Source organism: Lycium barbarum, chromosome 4 (genome assembly GCF_019175385.1).
Source record: "Lycium barbarum isolate Lr01 chromosome 4, ASM1917538v2, whole genome shotgun sequence".
NCBI classification, from domain to species: Eukaryota; Viridiplantae; Streptophyta; class Magnoliopsida; order Solanales; family Solanaceae; genus Lycium; species Lycium barbarum.
In genome coordinates this window covers 4,081,515-4,105,724 of record NC_083340.1, presented here as the reverse complement: position 1 = coordinate 4,105,724, position 24,210 = coordinate 4,081,515, and the positions used below count along the sequence as shown (strand labels likewise).

At 34.5% G+C, this 24,210-nt stretch overlaps 2 protein-coding genes and 1 pseudogene across 2 annotated transcripts; 1 reads left to right on the top strand and 2 right to left on the bottom strand.

Annotated features, from left to right (window-relative positions):
• Positions 1-112: 112 nt before the first annotated feature.
• LOC132638079 (uncharacterized) lies at positions 113-3,626 on the bottom strand. The gene is made up of 7 exons (XM_060355066.1): positions 3,550-3,626; positions 3,393-3,464; positions 3,101-3,311; positions 1,169-1,994; positions 530-985; positions 329-442; positions 113-239 (listed from the first exon to the last, which is right to left on the bottom strand). The coding sequence occupies exons 4-7, from the start codon at positions 1,184-1,186 to the stop codon at positions 186-188; spliced, it is 642 nt and encodes a 213-aa protein (XP_060211049.1). The 5' UTR covers positions 1,187-1,994; positions 3,101-3,311; positions 3,393-3,464; positions 3,550-3,626; the 3' UTR covers positions 113-185.
• Positions 3,627-15,314: 11,688 nt separating this feature from the next.
• LOC132634896 (premnaspirodiene oxygenase-like) lies at positions 15,315-17,490 on the top strand. The gene is made up of 2 exons (XM_060351038.1): positions 15,315-16,269; positions 16,576-17,490. Exons 1-2 carry the CDS (start codon positions 15,376-15,378, stop codon positions 17,197-17,199), a joined length of 1,518 nt encoding a protein of 505 aa, XP_060207021.1. The 5' UTR covers positions 15,315-15,375; the 3' UTR covers positions 17,200-17,490.
• A 3,091-nt stretch (positions 17,491-20,581) lies between these two features.
• Positions 20,582-24,209, bottom strand: LOC132637088 (ASI1-immunoprecipitated protein 3-like; annotated as a pseudogene).
• Between the last annotated feature and the right edge of the window lies 1 nt (position 24,210).

Genomic DNA, 24,210 nt, shown 5'->3' with positions numbered 1-24,210 from the left:
TCCAATAGATCCCAATTTTCCATCATGTCTGCATTATCTTTTATTAAAAAATAACATATAAAAATGATTAAAAAATGATAAATACATTAAAATATATATATATATATATATACCTCTGTTGGATGCACATCACCTGTATCAGTCTCCATGTGAATATCGTCATCATGGTCCATGTAATCATCAACTTATTGATGTATGTTGCCATTATTTAAAGGAACATGAGTTTCACTGTCATCATCCTAAAAAAAATATGTATTTGTTAGAAACATATGCTTCCTACTTCACACTGAATGCAATCGTTTGAATATGTATTTATTGATCTTTTTACCTTTTCTGAGTTTTGTTTCCCTTTGACATGTTTCAAAACCTTTTTGAAATTTTTATCAATAGTTTTGCGAAGATCCTTGAGCTCAGTAAAAATAACCTTGAATTCACCAAGCACCTGAATGGTAAAAACAACAAATTCATCATAAAATTCCTCATTTGCTTGTAGTTTGATGAATATCAAAATAAAATTAGAAAAACTTACTTCCTGCTTAAATTGATCAAGTTCCTGCCTCAAACTTGTGAGGTCAACTGATTTGCTGGTGGATACATCATCAACAGGAACGCGGTGGACACTTGGAGTAGCTTTTTCTTTTTCCTTTGATTGAACTGGCTTATCTACCACCGAAGCAGATTTTTTAGATGATTGTCCAACTGTAGGTTTTTTTGGGATAGTGGTTGGTGACTTCTGAACATGCAATGCTGCCGTTGACATCTTCCTGGGCTTCTTGTGCGGTGGAGATTTTGAAGCATCGTTCTTTTGAGTTTTCTTGGCAGCGGCAACATGGGGAGGTGTAGTGGTAAAATCAGCATATTCATTTTCCTCCTCTTGGTGTGATTGGGGTGGTGGTGCACGTCTGTTGACCAGATATGCACGCAGACCAAGCTTCTCAACCTCTGATATGGTCGGAACAATGTTGTTGAATTTACAACTGGTGTCCTGCACATAAAAAATTGTGAACTGTCAGTTCAGGTCTGCTGTGTATTTTTCAAATACACAGCAGACCTATATTGCTGGAAAAAAATCTATCTGTATTTTACAAATACACAGTAGCAATAATAACGCAATATGCACGTGTGAAAAACTAGTTGGTAAAGCATATATTTAATGTAAGTATTTTACCTCACCGTCCCTAAACATGCCCAAACATCAAGTAGTTAACAGATGGCTTTGGGTTCACTATTTTCCAATTAAACATTCTTGGGATTCGGCTTCCGGTTTTAACCATTAAATTAGGGTCAACATTAGAGCAACACTCATATATCCACACTTGCATAGCAAAAGGGAACCCCCGTAGACAATAAAACTGCTTTGGCTTGTCCATCTTGTGGTGAATACTCTTAATCAAATCATCAAATGCTTCCTTACCCCAAGTATGTTCATTGTACTGTTCACTCTCCACCAAGTCAAAATGATGTCTTGGGACAACAACGTTCCTCTTTTCACTTGAAAGTATGTAATTATGAATGAAATACAGGATAGCAATCTTTACAGCATCTTCATCTGCGTTATCACCAACACCCCAATCTTTGTCTTCAAAGCACTTATTTAAAGTCATCTTTAAAACACTATTACCAGAACCACCGAAATATTGATCCAACAATCTGTTAGAACCCTCGTCAAAAACAGCTTCATCCCCGTAACACTTTAAACCAGTAATTAAAGCAAATTCAAAAAGACCGAATGTCAATTCCGTCCCGTTAATATCGATAACAAACACATCGCTATTACTACGCTTCAACTCCCTAAGCATAAAACACCTAAATAACTGACCCTGCACGTCGGTGTCAACTTGCATCTCCATATATTTTCCAAAAACAGTTTTGGAAAATAGCTTGAATTTTCTATCTGTCAGTTTTTCCTTCAACTCATCTTTAATGTTATGGTTCATATATGAAGCATAACGTATCGGTTGAGTGGGGGGACGTTTAACCATGAATTTGGAGGCCTGAAAGTTTGAATATAATGGCAACACATGAGATACAAAATATACATACGAAATGTTATCACAGTCATTAAATACATGCAAACAAAAAACAATCATTACGATGTTTAGCTGACAAAAGTTGAACAAATACACCTTTTATCTGACACATACACATGCCTGCTTTTTAAAACATACATAACCTGTTATTAATTTGAAAATTGCACAAATGTGAGGAATTACAAATACATGATACATAGTTTTATATTTTTGATAGCAAAAATGGTTAGTGAAATACATGACACAGTTGTATGTATGTTTTTATATACAAACTCTTTCAAAACACAACAAAAATAAATACGAATGCTATCCCATATGAAATGTTCAGATCAATAAATACATGGAAACAAAAACACAGTTATTAAAGATGTTTAGCTAACAAAAGTTGAACAAATACCCCTTTTATCTGACATTTACACATGCCTGCTTTTTAAAACATACATAACCTGTTATTACATTGAAAAAATACACAAATGTGAGGAATTACAAATACATGATACATAGTTTTATATTTTGATACCAAAAATGGTTAGTGAAATACATGACACAGTTGTATGTATGTTTTATATACAAATTCTTTCAAAACACAGCAAAAATAAATACAAATGCTATCCCATATGAAATGTTCATATCAATAAATACATGGAAACAAAACACAGTTATTAAAGATGTTTAGCTGACAAAATTTGAACAAATACCCCTTTTATCTGAGCAAATACACATGCCTGCTTTTTAAAACATACATAACCTGTTATTACATTGAAAACATACACAAATGTGAGGGATTACAAATACATGATAATAGTTTTATATTTTGATACCAAAAATGGTTAGTGAAAACCATGGCATAGTTGTATATATGCTTCATATACAAAACTAATTCAAACAATACAAAAATACATACGAATGCTATCCCCTCTATTAATGGAATGTTCAGATCAATAAATACATGTAACTATACTTACGGAAGCGGTCAAAAATACTTTAATCATTAACCGAATTTGGGAAACATATACAATATAATTTTATTCACAAAATATATATATATATATATATAAATGAAAAAATACCTGTTTGTTCATAGTTAATTGTTGTTCTCCAGCATCTGTCTCTACAACATTCTTCCCTTTTCTACTATAAGCAACATCGGGTGTTTTTCTCTTCTTTGTGGCAGTATCAAAATCATTTTTTTTTTCAAATTAACAGTTGAAGGAATTCTGATTCTGGAAGGATCATGGATTTTCTTAGATCTCCTTTCAGCAACAATTTTCTCAGCAGAAGCTGCATCAACATCATGTTGTTGCTGAGAAATACCCAAATCAAAAGAAGGAGAATCTAAATTTTGAAGAGTATGTGGGATACCTCTAGTAACCCTACCAGATGTGCTTTCATTCGCCATTAATTGATGTTTTTCACTACTCAAATTGAGAAACCCTAAGCATTGAAAGTTATAATTTTTGAAAACAGTCAAGAATATTGAATTAAGTTGACTAAAATACACAAAATAACGAAAACTTACACAAATACACAGCCACCCACGAATCTCGGCAAAGTAAATGTAATGGAATCGTGCTTGATGATAATGGATAGATTCTGAGGAGAAAAAAACGGCTAAAATTAATGGAAAGGGAGAGAGAAACTAACGTATATTACGTGCGTTTCAAATATGGAAAGTTGGGATAGTGTTTACCTTTATTTACGGTGTATTTGATAACTGATAAGTGGAAGTTACTGTTGTATCTAGAATGGGTAATTTATAAAATTAATTAGCTATTATTATTAATTTTAGTAAAAGGTAGTTATTAACATTAAATAGGTAGTAAGAGTAGCTATAACAAGTAAATTTTCCAAAAAAAAATAGCCGTTGGAAGTTCAAAAAACTAGCCGTTAAGGTGGGGCCCCCAATGGGTCTTCCAGTTTAAACTACACTACCTATTTCAAAACTATAAATATCCCTTTATCATATTTCATTCTTCACACAATCCTCTACCTAAATTTAAAAACTCAATTATTCTACTTCAAACTTTCATGGAAAATCCTCCTCCACCACCTCCTCCCCGACCTCGCAATCGCAGATCATGGGTGTAGCTTTATTTCGAGCAAGTAGACAAAGAACATGTGCGTTGTCGCATGTGCTACCGCATGTTTAAACATATGCGCGGTCGGCCAAACGGGGGGTACCGCTGGATTCGAAAAGCACTTGAAAAAGAGGCACAATGTGTTTCAATCTTAGATTTTCAATGTGTTTAATTTCTACCAATTTATGATTTGCAATGTGTTTAAGTTCCGTACTTCTGTTTAAGTTTGTATGTTTGAATTCAAATGTTATTAATTTAAATTATAAGTTTGAAGTTTAATGTTAAATTTGTGTCTATTAGTAGTTTAAAGTTTAAACTTTAAACTTTAAATTCTTTTTTTTTTATTTTTTTTTTAAAAAGTCCCCTGACCCGACCCTACCGGTTCCGTCCCGCTCCGGTCCCCTTATATAGGGGGACGGGACGGACCCTTAGAAAAATCCCGACTGGGCCCCCTCCCCCCTTAGTCCCCCTAAATTTAGTCCCCTGCCCCGTCCCGTCCCCCATGACACCCTTAGATGGGGCAGAGGTTGCCTGCAAACTATGCCTTAAGGTAGAATTTTGCAGGCAAACTATGCCTTATTAAACTCTACCTGATAAGGCATAGTTTACAGGAAACTTTTGGTCTGTCTTCCAAGTGAAAAAAAAATGTGAAATGATTTTAAGATCCTTCTTTACAAAAAAAAATATGAAAGAACTATACCTATTTTGAGACAAGAAGTGATTTAAAAGAAAAAGACTAGCCCACGTACTGAGTTGATGGTTATATTCCCAAGTTAAGAAGAAAAAAAAGGTGAAGCATAAAGTAGTTTAGTATTGCAATATCCATTTGTTCGAATTTATGTGATATTTTTTTCTTTGAAAAATAATGACATCAATCTATATTTAGAATAATTTAATTTTAAACTTTATTTTTATCATTAATGAGATTATCTAAATATCCACAAACAGTCAGACCGCTCTATAACGGTTTCCGCGTATAGCAGCACCTCTCTATAACAGCTAAGATTTCTCGGAACCGTTTTCTTATATTATATTTTACTTCTCTATAACAACATTTTACTTATAACAGCAACAACCAACTTTATAATAGTACGCTTTTTGTAAAATCACCCCTCATATAACAGCTACCTGCTTTTTTTTTGGTAATGTAATTACTAACCATCTTTATAAAAAATAGAATATCTATGATTACTTATAATAAGTAATATAGATTTATGACACAATATTACACATGAATACGTATGTGGAGTTTGATGCAACACTTCCTATCATTGAAGCTTTCACTGATGAAGAGATTATCGCCCATGTCATTGGAGTGGAAGAACAAGAGAATATGGAAGCCGAAGACAACAATGAAAGTGCTGACGAAGAATCTCAACCTATTGGTACTTGGACTGGGTTAGAAGATTTAACAGTTCAACTCTTGGATTCCCTTCAAGGCAAAGCAATTGGATACCCCTTTGCTGAAAGTTTAGACTCAAATTTTCATAAATTCAAGCGTTTTCTTAAAACAAATTGTATTAACTTTCCTTATTGTTTAGTTAGTGAAGCATTCATATCTTTGAGATTTAAAATTAAAATAATTTGTTATTCTTTTACAACATTAAAAAATAAAAAAATAGAAAAGATTTATGCATCTTTTTTTACCTATAACAGCCAACTATTATATAAATGACAAATGTTGTTATAGGAGCCCGTTTGGATTGGCTTATAAGTTGACTTATAAGTTGTTTTTAGCTTTTTTGAGTGTTTGGCTGACTAGCTTAAAGTCATTTTGTGCTTAAAATAAGCTCAAAAAAATAATTGAGTCCATTTGACTTAACTTATCTAAAGCAGCTTATAAGCCGAAAACAACTTATAAGCCAAAAAAAATAAGTTGGACTACCCCAACTTATTTTTTTTGGCTTATAAGCTGTTTTCAACTTAAAGGCAGAAGCCCATCCAAACAGGCTCTAGGTGTATAACATCAATTCTCTATAACAATAAAAAAATTTCAAACCCAACGATACTGTTATAGAGAGGTTTGACTTTACATGTTTATAGCTTGTTTTAGACACAAGTCTCAAAATATTCTCGTTTAAGTTCAGTGTTCAATCAACAACATCATATAAAATGAGACGGATAGAGTAGTACATAAATTGCTACGTACTGTATGACTCATTAGTTCGGTTTTTTTTTTTTTTTTTCATTTTTAACTCTTTTATTTTATTTATTATATTCTTCCTTTTGACAGGGGTATTTTGGCCAAAGCAAGACAGAGGGTTGGGTGTAAGAGTAAGGATAAAAGAGTAAAATAAGGCAGTGCATGTGAAATTCTATCTACTATACTAGAAATGGGAATAAGCACATAGAAGGTCAACATGCCTGCCTGGCTTTTTGGGCTATTTTGGTCATTTTACTCGAAATGGAGCAACAAGGTTGGACTAAAAAGAAATTTTAGTGTAGCTGTTGTATATATCTTTGAGTGTCTGGACTAAAGTACCCTTTGCTTTTGTCATTTTCGGTCAGCCCAATTTTGTACCATACGTCCAGCACATCTACGCCCAATTTTTAGACCATCGTTCTCTAAGCACAAGACCCACTGGATCTTCCATTTCACAAACTCATTTATATGTCGCTTAATCAGGATAGCACAACAATTTCTTGGGTAAATATTGAAATCAAATTGTTAAAGTATTAATAAAATAAAAAGGATGCGGGTGATCGGCAATTTGTAACAATATGTAAAACTTTAGCCTTACAAACATGAAGAGATTGTATGTACATCTCGGGGGAAAATCTGTTGGGTTTTAAGTGTAGATGAATGGAAAATGGAGGGAAGAAAATATGGAAGGAATATGAAAATTTTGAATTGTTCCTTTATTGCTTTTTGGATAAAGCATTTCTACCACGTTGATAGTGGAAAGGAAAGTTCTTGTGCTTATATAGAGAAGCACATTTTCTAGCTCATAAAGAGTTGAGAAGAGGACCTCCCCTCACGCCGTCGTAGTCGCTCGGCTCGGATTTGGTCGATTGATTGATAATCTTTTTGGAGCAAACTTATTTAATTTTTAATTATTAATTATTTAATCATTAATAAAGTTTCCAAATCTGATCGTTTTTCCCTTTTAATTTTCGCGGAATTAATTAATCTTTCATTTCTGAAAGGTTGCAACTTTTGCACCTTTTCACTAAACCTGATCAATTGCTATATAAATCTGGCCAGTCCTTAGATTTTTCCTTACTAAAAATTCTAATCTTCTCTCTTCTTTCTTGCACTAAAATAAATTCTCTCATTCTATCCTGGGAGGATATATTCCACAACCTTAGGTACATTGAGGGGAATAATTTCCTTAAGGACGCACTGTGCATTCAGTGAACTCGATTTAATTCCTTATATTTTTTAACATACTGTTCTTCTAAATTCCAGAATCTGTTTTGTTTAGTTTTCAATTTTTGGTTAAAGTAATTTTCCGAATACAGGTTAATAACAAAATCTTCAAAAGCACAGTTTAAATGGATAAGAAATTGCAGCAAAAGAGTTATCTTAGTTTTGGTGCCAATAAGTTTATGTATGAGTTTACTTAAAGTTAGTATCACAATAATATGAATATTAACATATTATATGTTTCATATTTCTTAAATATTACTCCTTCTGTCCATATTTACTTATCCATGTTTGACTTGACACGTCTTTCAAGAAATAATAAATAAAATAATAATTTTACTATATATCCTAATTATTATATGTTGGGAAGTGAAAATAATTATTGTACTTAATAAGAAGGATAAAATAGATATAAAATGGTAAACTATCTCTTAATTTTTCAACTGAACAAGTAAAAGTGGACATTTATTTTTAGCATAATAGATAAGTAAAAGTGGACGGAAAGAGTATATATTTTTGCAAACATTAAGTAGGTGTTTGGCCATGAAAACCAAGTATTTTTCTTCTTATTTGGAATTTGAAGATAGAGTTATGTTTGGTAATGCTTTTTGCAAAAAATATTTGGTTTATTGAATGTACTGAAAATGAAAAAAGTAAAAACAAGATTTTAGGTGTTTTTCAAATTTTAAATACAACTTAAAGTTGTATTTAGAATTTTCATGGCCAAGCGTGATTTTCAAATAATGTGGAACAAAAATTCGAAAAGAGTGAAAATTCTCATGTCCAAACGGGTCCTTTAATAACTATGTTTACATTAATTGATACAACATTGGGCCCGTGCTATGCACGGGGAACTGTCCACTAGTGATATATATATATACTAGTTGCAGGAGGCCCGTTCTAAGCCCGGGCCCAAACTCAAGATAGAAATATAATATGCAATTTTTCTTAAATGAGTATTTTGTGTTATATTTTTCTATCAGATAAATAATTTAATGTAATTGTAGGTTAAACATATCTTGTTGATAATTTTTCATAAATATTAAAGTCTCTTCGTAGTATAATTCGATAATTTTCAAAGACAATATATTGATGAGGAAGCACGTTTAGTAGAAAAATTAGCAAATACCAAAGGGATGCAAGTGATTAGGTATTCCATAAACTAACATGATTAAGTATATATGATAATTATAAGTCACGAATATTATAAATTAAAGATTATTTTTGTATTTTAATGAATTTGTGAGCATTTAATTTTTATTTATAGATAGAAATAAATTTCTTTTGATTATTTATTATTTTTCACTCATTATTTTATGCGTCAAGTGTTTATGCTAGTTAAATGTGATTTTTAACTTTAGTTTTAGACGAAATTCAAGAAATGACCTAAGTTGATTAAAACGAACCTCAAGAATCAATTTAGCTCTTATTTATATTTTATGCTTAAAATTTTTAATTCTTGATTAACCAAACAAGAGATTTAAAAGACAATCCGATCTTGATTGATATGCTACCTTCATTTTCAATACTTTACGACACCACCGCTTCTTGCTAACAAAGCTGTCCAATTCAATGAATGTGCTTGCAGCCTCTTCTCTGCTCGATGCCTATTCTGTTCCTTCTAAGGGCTAGGACTTCGATTGGTGTCAATAAAGGGCGAGGGCTTTTTAGGACTACTACTATGACTAGGAAAAAAGACCAGTATTTGAAAATCAAGCTTGTGGACAAGTTGTTTTTACGCCAGAAGAAATGTGATTCTATAGTCAAACTTGGGATGAGACTTCGTACATCTACGATAGAGTGAAAGGCCAATAACAGGATCTTTCATAAGTGAATCAGAATACCTTTACATCTTTCTATTCACATTTAATAAAGCGAGCAGTGGCTATCAAAAGACCTAATCCGTCCCTTCCCCACTCTTTATTGGTTCGTTTCGTAGGAATAGAATAGTCAAAGTCAAAGAAAAAAGGTTTGACCGTTTCAGGTCGTAGATGGCAGGTCACCTAATAGTGTTTTAGATTTTGTGCCTTGACTTTTCAGGTTTCACTAATCCCAGTTGGAAAAAGAGCAATATGACTTTTTTTTTTTCTTTTTTTTTTTTTTATTTTTAGCCCAACCATGGTGGATGGGCGCTTTGGGCGTGCCGCCACGTATTCATCCGGTTCAGGATTTCTCAATTGAAATGCTAACACCAACATGACTATGACTAATATTAAACTATTTTCTCGACTATATATATGATCCGTTGTATACTAATAAATCAGTAGCTAGTTGACAAGTACAGCTGTGCCAGTTGTATGAAAAATGAAATGTTACATTGGTGTAGTTAATAAGTTTGTAATAACAAGTTCAACAAAAAGATGGAAGAAGAATTTAAACGCATATTCCATCAATTGATATGGACCAAACGGCTTAATTATGTAAAGTACAGCTTGCACCATTGGGCAAATCTTTTTCACACAACTAGCTAGTTCTAGTCCAACCAAAAAGGGTGCAGCTGAATACTAGTGAATATAACTTTTTGTTTTTGTTTTGTGGATGTTAGTAAATTTGCGTTCAAACAGTAAATCGGTAAAAAATAGAAAGACATAAAAATATTCAAGACCGCAGAATTTACAATGTGTCCTTAAGGAATTTAATTCCCTCACTGTATTCGAGGTGTTGGATTACTTCCTCCCAAGATAGAGCGGATATACCTGTCGCTGGAGTGACAATACCTCAAACGCCAAGCGAATAACACAAGACTCGATTTTTATTTGCAAGAAATACGTAGAAGAAGTTCTGAAAATTTGATGCAGAAACTGAGGGAATGCCTCTCTATTTATAACCAGAATTTTGAGTCCAAATGGTGCGAAAAAACACCAGTTCGGAAAATGGTGTCCGTCCGTAAAGACCGTGTGTCTTTTTAGAAATTATCATTGGAATTCCCCCGAATTTTAAATTAAGCCGAAGCCGAGCGATGACAACGATGCGAGAGGGAGACAAATGAGGGACAAAGTTCCTATACAAAAGGTACTTTGCTCAAATTTTCTTTTGCCCTTCATTTTTCATTCACACTTAACTTAACTCTTAACTCCAACAACGAATCTGTGAATTTTGGACGTCAAGTGATTGAATGATAAATTTATCTTAAGTTTGACGTTTAGTTGAAATGGTTTTAACTTTTTTTAAAAGACCGAAAAAAGTATAGCAAAAAATGATCTTCATCATTCTTTTTTTCTTTAACTATTAGATATCTGAAATTTATTAGTACGACTAACTTGGATTTGCATCGAACATGTTCATTAAGAGAGTAGAATACTTCATACCAAAAGGTACTCTATTTCCAAGATCCGAGCCCGGGATCAATAGTTAAAGTTCGGAAATATCGAGCATCCAACATCTAGTGTTGATATCTACTTCATAATATGTGTTTGACTTTTAAGTTTTACGATTCATGCTTTAATTTGATGCGTGCAAGCAAATAACGATAATGACATTATTAATTTCCCGATTAAAAAGTTTGATTTAGAAAGTTTTATTTACTAATTAAGACCTAGAGATATATATGAGCTTGCTAAAGAAGCAAAAATTTGAAGGTTTAAAACAAATAGAGAGTAAAATATGGAGAGAAACATACGACATAGAACATATTAAATGTAAAGTAAGACCTAATAATGCATCAGTTAAAAACAAATTGCTCCAAAGTTATCTAAATTAATGTATAAGGACAAATAACGTAAAAGGTACTCTCCAATCCCTATTATAGATGTTTTTAGCTTGAGCGCACTCCTTAAGAAATTACTCACCCCAAAAAGGTAAGAAGCGTTTTTACTAAATTATTCTTAATTAAATAGAACTAATTTAATATGGGTTCTTAGTTATGTAAAATTTACTTATCTAAATAAGAATATTAAAAGTAATTTATTTTGTACTAACTATAAAAGTTAAACGCATACTCCAAAGTAAACTTATACTTGAGTAGATGAAAAATAATACTGCAGCAAATTGGTGATGGATCAGAATTATTTTTAAAACTTTTAAATGTAATTCTAAAATTGTTGATTATAAAGAAAATGCTATAGTAGATCAAAAATACTTTAGAAATAGAAATTTAAGGTTGCTGATAGCTGGATTGCCTCTACTATCTACTGTCAAACATTTTAAAAGAAGGCTTAAAAGAAAACCCCACATTAGGTCACTTCATCTCTTACAAGGAAAATATACTCCTCCCGTCCCAAAAAAATTATTCTAGTGTGATTTGATACGAAATTTAAGAAATAAATGAAATGTATGGTCCAAAATAAATCTTCAATATTTATATGTCTATAAATCATTTCATAAAGTTAAATTATTTCTAAAATAGAAAGATCTTAATTTTTTTGGGACAAATTAATAAGGAAAATAGGATAATTTTTCTGGAGTAGAGGGAGTATCAATTAAGCCTTATAGAAAGGCATGTAAAGATGGACTTATTTACAAAAATATACAAGACAATTAAAGTAATAAAATGGAAAGCAAGGGCAATTGATAACCAGCAAAAGTTGAATGGACGTGGGACCCAATTTAAAAAGGTCTATGAGGATTTGGTCTTCATTAATGAATGAGGGCAATGCATGGAAAAGCCAAATTATAGCACCCACGTGTAAGCATACAAGGATTTGAACATCAAGCTTGTGGACAAGTTGTTTTTACGCCAGAAGAAATGTGATTCTATAGTCAAACTTGGGATGAGACTTCGTACATCTACGATAGAGTGAAAGGCCAATAACAGGATCTGTCATAAGTGAATCAGAATACCTTTACATCTTTCTATTCACATTTAATAAAGTGAGCAGTGGCTATCAAAAGACCTAATCCGTCCCTTCCCCACTCTTTATTGGTTCGTTTCGTAGGAATAGAGTAGTCAAAGTCAAAGAAAAAAGGTTTGACCGTTTCAGGTCGTAGATGGCAAGTCACCTAATAGTGTTTTAGATTTTGTGCCTTGACTTTTCAGGTTTCACTAATCCCAGTTGGAAAAAAAGCAATATGACTTTTTTTTTTTTTTTTTTAAATTTTAGCCCAACCATGGTGGATGGGCGCTTTGGGCGTGCCGCCACGTATTCATCCGGTTCAGGATTTCTCAATTGAAATGCTAACACCAACATGACTATGACTAATATTAAACTATTTTCTCGACTATATATATGATCCGTTGTATACTAATAAATCAGTAGCTAGTTGACAAGTACAGCTGTGCCAGAACCAAATAATCGAAGCTATGTCCAACAGATTTGTAGTTGTTACAACAGATTGTCTACTTGTTGCAACAAGTGTAGAACTTGTTGCAACAACAACAAATCTGTAACAGAACTAAATAACTGAAGCTATGTCCAACAGATTTGTAGTTGTTGCAACAGATTGTCTACTTGTTACAACAAGTGTAGAGCTTGTTGCAACAACTACAAATTTGTTGGATATCTTCTACAAACATAAGCAAATAGCTGAAGCTATATCCAACAGATTAGTGAGTCGTTGCAACAGATTGTCTACTTATTGCAAAAGGTATAGAACTTATTGCAACAACTACAAATTTGTTGGTTATCTTCTACAAACAGAACCATATAAATACCAGGACAAGAACAAAAAATTATATGTTGGATATATTTTCCTAAACCCTAAACCATACCAGGACAATAAAAGAAAAACCATCTATTTCACTACAAACACACAACAACAACCTGGATTTTATCCAAACTTTTCCTAAACCCAAAAAAAATAAAAAAAAATAAAAACTTCCTTACAAGATTTTTTTTTTAGAGTGGGTGGGATGTGCAAAAAATCAAAAATAAAATTTTTTTAAAATCTTTTTTTTAAAACAATTTTTTTTAGGTGGGTGAGGGAAGTAAGAAACCAAAAAAAAAATGTGGTGCAAAAAAACAAAAACAAAAACTTTGCAAAACTTCTTTTTAAAAAAAAAAAAATTCTGGGAGGGTGGTGGGTGCAAAAAAACAAAAAGAAATACTTTTCTAACTTTTTTTAAAAAAATGTTTTTTTTAGGGGGGGGGGGGGTGAGGAGTGGGAGGAGGCGGAGTGGGGGCTGTTAAAAAAAAACTTTACAAAATTGGGGTGGGGGGCGGGGGGAGGGTTGCGAGGAGGAGGAGGGGGTGAAAAAAACAAATAAAGAAAATCAAAACTTTTTTTTTTTAAAAATCATTTTGGGAGTGGGGGGTGGGCGAGGGGTGGGAGGAGGTCGAGGAGGGAGCTGGTGAAAAAGCAAATAAAAAAATTTAAAAAAAAATTAAGGTTGGGGGGCGGGGGAGGGGGCGGAGGAAGGGTGGGAGCTGGGGGCTAGTGAAAAAGCAAATAAATATTTTTTTTTATAAAAAAAAAAAATTGGTGTTGCGGGTGGGGGTGGGGGTGGGGGATTTTTTTTTTTAAATTGGTGGTGTGTGTGTGGGGGGGGGGGGGGGGTCTGATGATAAAGCAAATAAAAAATTTTAAATTTTTTTTTTAAAAAAAAAATTGAGGTTAGGGGGAAGGGGCATGGGTGGGGGTAGGATAGGGGGGCTAGTGAGTTTTTTGGTATTAAGTTGGAGTCTTTTTATATTTTGTAAAAGATTAAGAAATTTTAAAAATTATAAATTAGTGCCATTTAACTTAATCATATTTTTAAGACAAGTTTGACTTTGGCCGGTCAAACTTGTCACCATTTTTAATCAGTAGACTTATTTGTCACCATAAATTAAATCTTGTCAAAGTCAAACTTATCACCATTTTTAATCAGTAGACTTATTTGTCACCATAAATTAAATCTTGTCAAAGTCAAACTTGTCACCTGTTTTAATTAGTAGACTTATTTGTCACCGTAAATTAAATCTTGTTAAAGTCAAGCTTGTCAACTTTTTTAATTAGTAGACTTATTTGTCACCGCAAATTAAATCTTCCTATTCCTTATTAAAACTACTTCCAACAATGGCGCTATTACATCAGCAATGATGCAACAAATTGGCATACATTTCAAACCCGATTTTCATGCGGCATTGATGAAAACAGTACTATTGTAATTAAAAGTCAACCCCCAAAAAAAATTATTTTTTTTAAAACGTTTTGAAAAGTTTTCTTTTTTTATTCTCTACACCCACCCCCTCCCAAATTTTCAACTTCATATTTAATTTTATCTTTATAAAAAAAATTATAAAAATTGAAAGTTTGTGTGGTTAAAAATTAAATTTTTTGGAGGGAGTGGTGGGGTCGTGGAGGTTGGTGCTGTAAAAAAAAAAAAAAAAAGGTAATTTTTAAAACTTTTTTTAAGTTTTTTTTTTTTTTTTGGGGGGGGGGGGGGGTGTAGAAAATTTAGAAAAAAAATTAAAAACTTTAATTTTTTTTTGGAGGGTGCGGGGTGGGGGTGGGGTGGTATGGTTCCGCGCAGGGGGGTGATGGGTGTGGGGATTGGTGTGGTATGGGGTGGAGTTGGTAGGGCTTGGATGAGTATTTTTCGGAAAATGTTTTCTACCAACCAAACGAACATGAGAAAATAAATAAGAAATTCACTTATTTTCCAAAAACACATTTTCCAGAAAAATATTTTCCTCCATACCGAACACACCCTTTATCTGCAAAATGAGATTAGTAACATAAAAATAAAATTGATTACCCGCTCCATCACATTAAAATTGACTGATATTGTAAAGATTATGCTACCGGTATAGATTGTTTATGGAACTGGAAAAGACGAAAAGTACAATAATTTATGCAACTCTATCCAGGAGAACAATCAACACCACATGTGGTTCTAATTTATTAAAAAATCAACACCACATGTGGTTCTAATTTATTAGGTTGGATAGACACGTATTATTGAAGTTTAGCCACCATATAAGTAACCATCTCAAAACGGAGAATCCATCAAATTGAGTTTTACCTTTCTTTCAGTATTGGAATGGAGTTTCAATACTTTGTTTCATTATTACTACTCATCTTCTTCCTCTTTCTACTTATTCAAAATTGGAAGAAGTCGAAAACCCTTAAGCAAAAGCTGCCTCCAGGCCCGTGGAGGTTACCAATTATTGGAAGTGTACATCACTTGACAAGTGGAGTACCACATCGAGTTCTCAGAAACTTATCACAAAAATATGGACCTATTATGTACTTACAACTCGGGGAAGTTCCCACGGTAGTTGTATCCTCCCCACACATGGCCAAACAAATTCTGAAAACTCATGACCTCGCCTTTGCATCTAGGCCAGTAACCATGTTGGGAAAAATCCTTTGTTACAATTGTACGGACATTGCCTTTTCCCCATATGGTGATTACTGGAGACAGATGCGTAAATTGAGTGTCTTGGAGCTACTTAGTGCCAAGATGGTCAAGTCCTTCAGCTCGATTCGACAAGATGAACTCTCAAGTCTCCTATCATCCATCGAATCAATGGTAAATTCGCCAATCAACTTAACAAATAAACTTTTTTGGTTTATGAATGCTGCGACATGTAGGTCAGCATTTGGAAAAGTATGTAAAGATCAAAATGAGTTGATAACATTGATTCATAGAGCACAATCATTATCCGGCGGGTTCGAGCTGGCTGATTTGTTCCCTTCAAAAACCTTTCTACATGGGATTAGTGGGATGAAATCTAAACTAATGAAAGCTCGTAATAAAGTAGACACAGTCTTGGACAACATTATCAATGTGCATAGAGAGAACCGGGCAAATGGAAAAAAATGTAATGGTGAGTCCGGAGTTGAAGATCTGATCGATGTATTTTTAAGAGTAATGGAGAGTGGCGACTTTCAATTTCCACTAACAAATGACAATATCAAAGCAGTTATTCTTGTAAGTGTACCATTTACTACGCCACGCCTTTTCTGTTTACTCTTGCCTATGGTTTCTTTAATACTTATGAAACCAAAGTGTTACTATGTCGTTTCCGAACTTCAGGCAACAATTTCAAGTTTTTCGAAAAAATTGATGGCATACACAAACTAAACTTTTTTCAGAATATTTAACTTTATGTTAAGAAACTTAAACGGCAACTTTAAAAAGGTACGCGACAATTTTTGGGTGGTCCATGGAAGTAAAGGTATGTATAATTACTTGTTTGACTCGATTGATGACATTTGATGATCATACATGGTGTAGGACATGTTTGTAGCAGGATCAGACACATCATCTTCAACCGTCATTTGGGCATTAACGGAAATGCTGAATAATCCACGTGTCATGGCCAAAGCACAAGCTGAAGTGAGAGAAGCCTTTAAGGGAAAGAAAACGTGCGATGATGATGCTGACCTTGAAAAGCTTAATTACCTAAAACTAGTGATCAAAGAGACACTCAGGCTACACCCTCCAACTCCCTTGTTGGTCCCCCGAGAATGCAGGGAGGAAACAGAGATAGATGGATTCATTATACCGTTGAAAAGCAAGGTCTTGGTTAATGTATGGGCACTTGGAAGAGATCACGAGATCTGGGAAAATCCTGAATGTTTTATACCAGAGAGATTTGAAAATAGTTCTATTGAGTTCACTGGAAATCACTTTCAATTTCTTCCATTTGGCGGGGGAAGAAGAATATGTCCAGGAATACTATTTGGTGTAGCTCTTGTTACTCTGCCGTTAGCCCATTTGCTTTACAAGTTTGATTGGAAACTTCCAGAAGGAATTAATGCAAGGGATTTGGACATGACCGAGTCAAATGGAATAACGGCTAGAAGAGAGCATGATCTTTACTTGATCGCTACACCTTATGCATCACCTGTTGATTAACTTTGAAATCTGAGGCGGAATCAAGATTTGAATTTATGGAGTATGGGGTTTGAGCTTGTCATTAATCTCAAAACTCATTTCAATAGTTAAGTTTGCAATAAAATATTTATTCAGATGTAATAAATTTCTTGGGTTGGTCTGAACCCGAAAGTAGTACACTAGCTCTGCCCCGGTCTGAAACATCATTTTAATGCTAGTAGTTTGAGGCCGGAGGAAACAGATCTGAAGTTGGGCGGTCAAATCGAAATCAAAATATCTTGTGACTCGCCGACTCACTATTTCTTTCCCTAATTGACATCTCTAATCTCTACATTTTCTCTATATTAATTTATTGAAACAATAAGGCTTAATGCATATGCACCCCTTAAACTTGTCCCTTTTTTTCATTTTGACACCTCAATTGTTGTTCCTATTAACCTCTGAACTTGGTCCCAAGTGTGTCTATCAATCCCAATCCGACTTACATATAATCAGACAAATATTATTTTTCTTTTTTAAACTTCGCTTCAGTCATACAATTTGAAACACCTAGAGTAAATGGTGACACTTCCCATCTCTCGTAGAAAATTTCTATCTCATAAAAATTTTAAATTTCAACTAACACGGAGCCAAGATAAGGAATTCAAAATACGAAGAAATGACACACACCTAGAATTCAAGAAGATTTAACTTCTACTATATATACATAAAAAATTAATACGTAATAAGAAAATTCGACAAAAGGTATTAAATGACTCTTTTTACAGATAACTCCGCCGATAGTTCATTCGTGCCTAATGGATAGTCAAATGATTAACGGACCACAAGTTAAACCTTCATATCAAAAATTAATCTCGCCTTCTAACAACCGCCTGTCACTTAGACTTTCATTTCTCTGTTTCAACTATTTTTGGAAAATTCCAATGAATACATAAATGCTAAATACAAGTTATTTCATGAAACCACGTTTACAAGTTATTTCGTGATATTCATGTACAAGCAAGTTATATTCATGAAAACCATGGGCAGCAAGTGCCGCTTATTTTACATGTTCATGTTTTGGGAGTTGCATTAATTACCGAGAAGGCTTCAAACAGCCTGAAACTACGTGACCACCGTAGAATGAGGATTGCTCCACCCATGCTTAGGACGATCTCTCATAATGACTGAATCCTTTCATAATATTATTAAATCTCATGTCCCTGGCAAGGTATGAGTGTTCTGCTGGTAGGACGCAAGTACCAAACCATGTTGTCAGTTATATTTACTGCTCTCCCTACTCACGATACTTTACATATGTTATATATGTATATGTACTCATGTTCATGATCATGTTTCAGCTCAGTCTCTGTTATGTTATTTGCATGTCTCATGTTAATTCTTTCAGTTGCTTTACATACTAGTACATTCAATGTGCTGACATCCCCTTTTATTGTCCGGGGGCCTGCATTTCACGATGCAGGTACTGATTTACAGGACGACGCCTCTGCTCATTAGGATCTGCACGTACCAGCTTATTGGTGAGCCCCATCTCATTCGGGGTTTAGGCATTGTCTTTCTTATTTAGTTTTGCATCTAAAGGTATGTTGGGGGGCCTTGTCCCAGCAAGTATGTTACGTGTTTCAGACTCATGTTAGAGGTTTCATAGACAAGACAAGTGTCATGTTAGACTTCCAGAGTTGGTTAGCCGGTTTGACTCATTTATGATATTGTCGGCATTCATGACTTAATCAAATACTTATGTTTAATATTATTACTTACTATGTTTTATAAAGGTTCAAAATTGTCTCTAGCATCCTAGGTTCGATTTCCATTGACAACATTATTTCCAGACCCCACATGGTGGGATTATACTGGGCTTGTTGTTGTTGTTGTAGTACTATGTTTTATAAAGGCTCATCATGCACTTCACGTTATATTTCCGCTCATGTATGCCTCATGATGATTCAGCAAGCCATGTGGTTCGCTCGGTCACATGCAGTCAGGCACCGAGTGTCGTGTTACGCCCAGGCCATGGTTCGGGGCGTGACAAGTGAGTTGTTGCAACAAGTAAGATACTTATTGCAACAGGTAGTACACTACTTGCAACAACTCACAAATCTATTGCAACTTATTCATACTACGTATTTAACAACAATCAGTATAGAAGTTGCAACAACTACATAATCTGTTGTAATTGTGATAGCAACTACAATAGTTGTTGCATAAACCACAGCAGCTTCTGCAGAAACTACAGTAGTTGTTGCAAAAATTTAGAAGCTCTTATACAGCAGCTTTAGCACTCGTTGCAACAAGTACAATTGCTACTGTAAATTGTTAGAAAATCAGCAGCAAAACCCACATAAATAATTGAAACAAAACAGCAATATTTTACTTACCAAATGAGCGGAAATTACTTCTGAAGTAATGCCCAGCTAAAAAATTGCAAACTCTGCTAGTTTCATTTTTTTCTTTGTTGAGCAAATTCTTCAAAATGCCGCACCAATGGAAGAAGAAGAAGCAGGGGAAGCAGCAATACTTATGAAGTAATGCCCATGTAGACACTAACGAAATCCAGCTAAAAAAATTGCAAATCAGGTGGTTTAGTTTTTTCTTTTGTTGAGCAGATTCTTCAAAATGACATAGCAATGGATGAAGAAGAAGCAGGGGAAGCAGCAATGGAAGATGAGGAAGAAGAATGGAGGGAGAAAAAGAATGAGAACAGGCGGATGGAAAAGAAGAAGAAGAAGGAGGAAGAACGAACTGAGGAAGGAGAAGAAGAACAGTGGAGGGAAAAGAGAGGTTCTAGAAACGTCTCTCCAGCACTCTTTCAATTCTCCTCTTTCCATTACGATTTCAGGTATGATTCTCACCCAGATTTTGCTCATTCCCACCGATTTGAGTCTCTATTTCTTCTTCCTTTGTTTCTATGTTTCTTTTCTTTCTCTTTCTCTGTACTAGACTATGTACTTATACCATTTCCATGTTTCCCCATCTGTAATCTCAAATTCCATCAGTTTTCTCTTTTTTCTTTTTCTTCTGCGCATGACTTTTCAATTAACTTTTGGGTATTTTTTGCGCTATTCTTCATGAGGTTGGTTTATATATCTCTTTTGAACCCTTAGGTTCTTCAAGTGATAGATATCTAGGTTAAACATACTTAGGACCATGTATGCATTTATTGTTTCTCAAGCATCAATGTAGTTTCAGCTTCTTCTGAAAAATATTCCTTCGAGATTCTATAATTTGTTGATCAATCGCTCAATTCTGGTGGAAAAGTTGTAGGCTTCTAAAGGAAGTATACATAATACATGTCTCAGTTTGCCGCTTGAATCAGCCTGTACATTGTGTGGTTTGGATTGCCAATTATTACTTTTGTATAATTATTCGGTACAAAATTAATGTTTATAAAAAAAATAAAAAATCTATTCCTTGCTTCTCTAATATTTTCTGATGGAATGTTGGTAACATTGTTTGTTTAAGGGACATGAAAATTGTGCTCCCAAGTACTGGTTTTCTGGTTCCACCTTTTCCCCTGATTTCCGCTTGAGTATATCTGCCATTTACTTTCTGTTTGTTGTGTTTAAGTGGGACTATCACTTTGAAATCCTTCTTATTATTTTATTTACTTTTTATATGATTCGATTTTGAGCTACTTATGTACTTGATAACTGCTACTTGATACTTATGTCACTGAAGGTATTTGTAAAATTTCAACTGTCTGCATGTTGCGTGTTCATCATGAGACTAATTCTTCAAAGTAAATTCACGAATACCATCAGTATCTACCTACCGGACAAGCAGTAATGTCAGTATATAAGCACGTATTTGTTCTGTTTAATTTTTTAAAGAATCACAAATAAGCATATACTTGAGCTTGTGAATCCGGAGTTCATTTACTCTATTGAGTCAACCTCAGCTTCATGTCGAAAATTCATCTAGTATTAAAGCCCAACAGAGCTCATAGCTTGAGTCACTTACACCCCTAGTTAGACTAACAAAATTCATAATACTGGTGTCCATGCAAGTTTACGCACACCACGACTATTCACCGCGTATCTGCTACCTCCCACCAACACAGGTACTGGCTAATTTTGCCAACCGAGATTTAGGCAGGTGAGAAAAGATCACCTAGCCTTTTTTGTCTCAATTGGAATTTAAACTTCATTAACCTAGGCTATAACGTCTTCCCTCCATCAAAGAGGAAAAGGAAGAAGATACAAAGACAAAAAGGAAGATGAGTATGTACTATAGCCAATGAGCTTAAGGAGCAAAATACTATAGTATAAACCTGTACGGGCTCTGGCTCCACCGGCTCCCTGCTTGCTAACTCTTCTGCTGTTAGACCTTCCTGAGATAGAAAGGGAGGATAACATCAACTAAAGGAAGCATTCTGCTGACACCAATTTTCAGATTCCACAAAAGAAATAAGAAACTACAAACAGACTACTATGTCAACATTTTAGGATATCTGCATATGAAGCCAAAAAAACATATAAAAAAATCCTCAAATTCAGTATATTATTTCCCTGGACCCATACCTTTAGCTCATTTGGAGACATGTTCAGTATCTGAGAGGGATCCAACTCCCCTTTCAGAAGACTGTGTGCTAAGGGTGAGGTGTTCTGGCAACAAATTTACAACATAGAAAAATTGAACAATCAGAAGGTAGAACAAACCTACATAGACAATTAAAAGAAGATTAATAAACTCATTGGCTCATCCCCCACCCCCTAAAAAGGGTACAGACCTTAAGATTGAACGATAACTGTCTCATCTTCTGATTGTACTTCTGAAAATCAGATGAGAGGGCCTCGTGTGCAGCTTTCTCTAAAGAGACTAAAGCAGGGACAGCACTATCTGGCCATCGAAACATGTCACTCTGGAAATAATCCAACAGAACAATATTTCCAAGTAAATCACCACAGATGCTAGCAACTATACATAAATTCTGCCAATCATCAAAATCATTGGAAAGAAGAATTCTTACGTCAGCACCGTTGTCTAGAGACTCGTTCACATGTTTTGCAGAATCAGTGTTACCCATAAGATCAGCAGCATCTGAGCCCCCTTTTTCTTTGCCATCATTTTGTACATTATCCACAGGATTGCAGAAATACTGAATTAACTGCAGCAGTTTTTCCAGCGACTTGTCACGCTGTGTTTCACCCGTTAGGACTTTGAAGTTCGAGAGGATGGTGAAGTACTCTGATGCATTATTGGCTCAACTGCCTGGAGTTTCTACTCTAGAATGAACAGATCTAGATGGTGCTTCATCATCTCTGGTGACATCCAAAGACATCATCTTCTTCTTCCTCAAAAGTCGCTTACTCTTCAATTGGTCTTCCTGACTAACAGGAGCTGTAGAATTATCCTCAGCTTCAATGTCAGGAAGATGCCCAATTCGTGCTATAGTCTTCTGAACAAAAAGATCAATCTCATGCTGTTTGGGATCTTCATAGTCCTTATCTGTTAACTTGAAAAGCCTCATCAGCTCAGTGTCATATACCTTCTGAACAATAAAACCAGGATGCTCTTTCCGTCTCGGAATCTGCTTGTTTAAAGGTATGAAGTGCACCACACACTTGTGCATGACCGACTCTGCCGGGACCTCATCTCCGTGAAAACTATAGAACAATTCCCTCGTGTCTCGTGATTGCCAACTTCCACCAGATTTTTTTAGTGATTCCTCAGGTCGGTAAAACCACTGTCCTGTAACCCACATGTTCCCATCCTTCTTCTGAGTAATATCCTATTAGGGGGAAAATCTAATTGAGAATTCAAAAGAGATATTAACAGTAATTACCCACACTAAAATAAACAGCCAGAGAATCAAATGTTACTACTAATTTCATGCCAAAGCTTAGAAGAACAGTTCAGGAGGCTGCAGATAAAATACTGGTAAACTTTGACCAGACCAAAAAAAGGAATAGTCGATTCTCCAAGAAACAGATTGCTCAACATTGGGAACTATCTGAGGGAAGAATCTCAATAGAGACTCGTGTGTTGTCTCCCTCTATTCCTAAACTACTTGCTTACCCAAAAAAACTAGAGTCTAGAGGAATAAAAAATTCTGAAGCAAATTTTTCCTCCCAAAAAAAAAAAAAAGTACCTGCATGTGCCCATGTCTAAATTTATGATGGATTCAATGAAGAGTCAGGGGACATACATTTGTTCCTATACGGGATGAACTAAACCAATTGGAAATATCTAAAGCCTGGATCTTTACAGTCCAAGACTCCAAACATGCCTTCAACATAACAGAAATTCAGGGATGAAGCAAACAACTAGATCAAAGAGAAAGACGCTAGACCAAGAAACCACAATACTTCCATGTGTTTCAGTTGCAAAACAGAAAATATGCACCCACTTCATGTCATAACCCTTGGGTGCAATTACAAATTAAGTTTTGCGTCTTCCTGAAAAAGAGTTACCTTGATAATTGCCACATAAGGCTTCTGATTTTTTGCTTCTGGAACCAAAAGAACGGGATCCTCCTATATAAGAACAAATTAGTAATAAGAGCAACAACATAGGTCAACAGTAGCTATATCACTTTAAGAAAACTCCTAGCCAATGCAATTAAAGCATCACTATTCAAGGGAAAATGAAACAGCCAAGTACAACTCCATGAAAGAAAACTATTTGAGTTGGCAGTGATTGCACCAAAATTTCCTTCCTCTCTCATACCGACATCCAAGCACACAGAACCAAGCTTCTCCCACTGTATTCAAATAATAGTGATATACTTCTATGAGGAGAGATACTAAGAGCCTATTTGGATTGGCTTATAAGTTGCTTATAAGCTGTTTTCAGCTTTTTTGAGTGTTTGGCTGGCCAGCTTAAAGTCATTTTGTGCTTAAAATAAGCCCAAAAAAATAATTGGGCCTGTTTAACTTAGCTTATCTAAAGCAGTTTATAAGCTGAAAACAACTTATAAGTCAAAAAAAATAAGTTGGGTTACCCCAATTTTTTATTTTTTTTGGCTTATAAGCTGCTTTTTTTAAGCCCATCCAAACAGGCTCTAATTCAGATTTAACCAACCCTCTCATT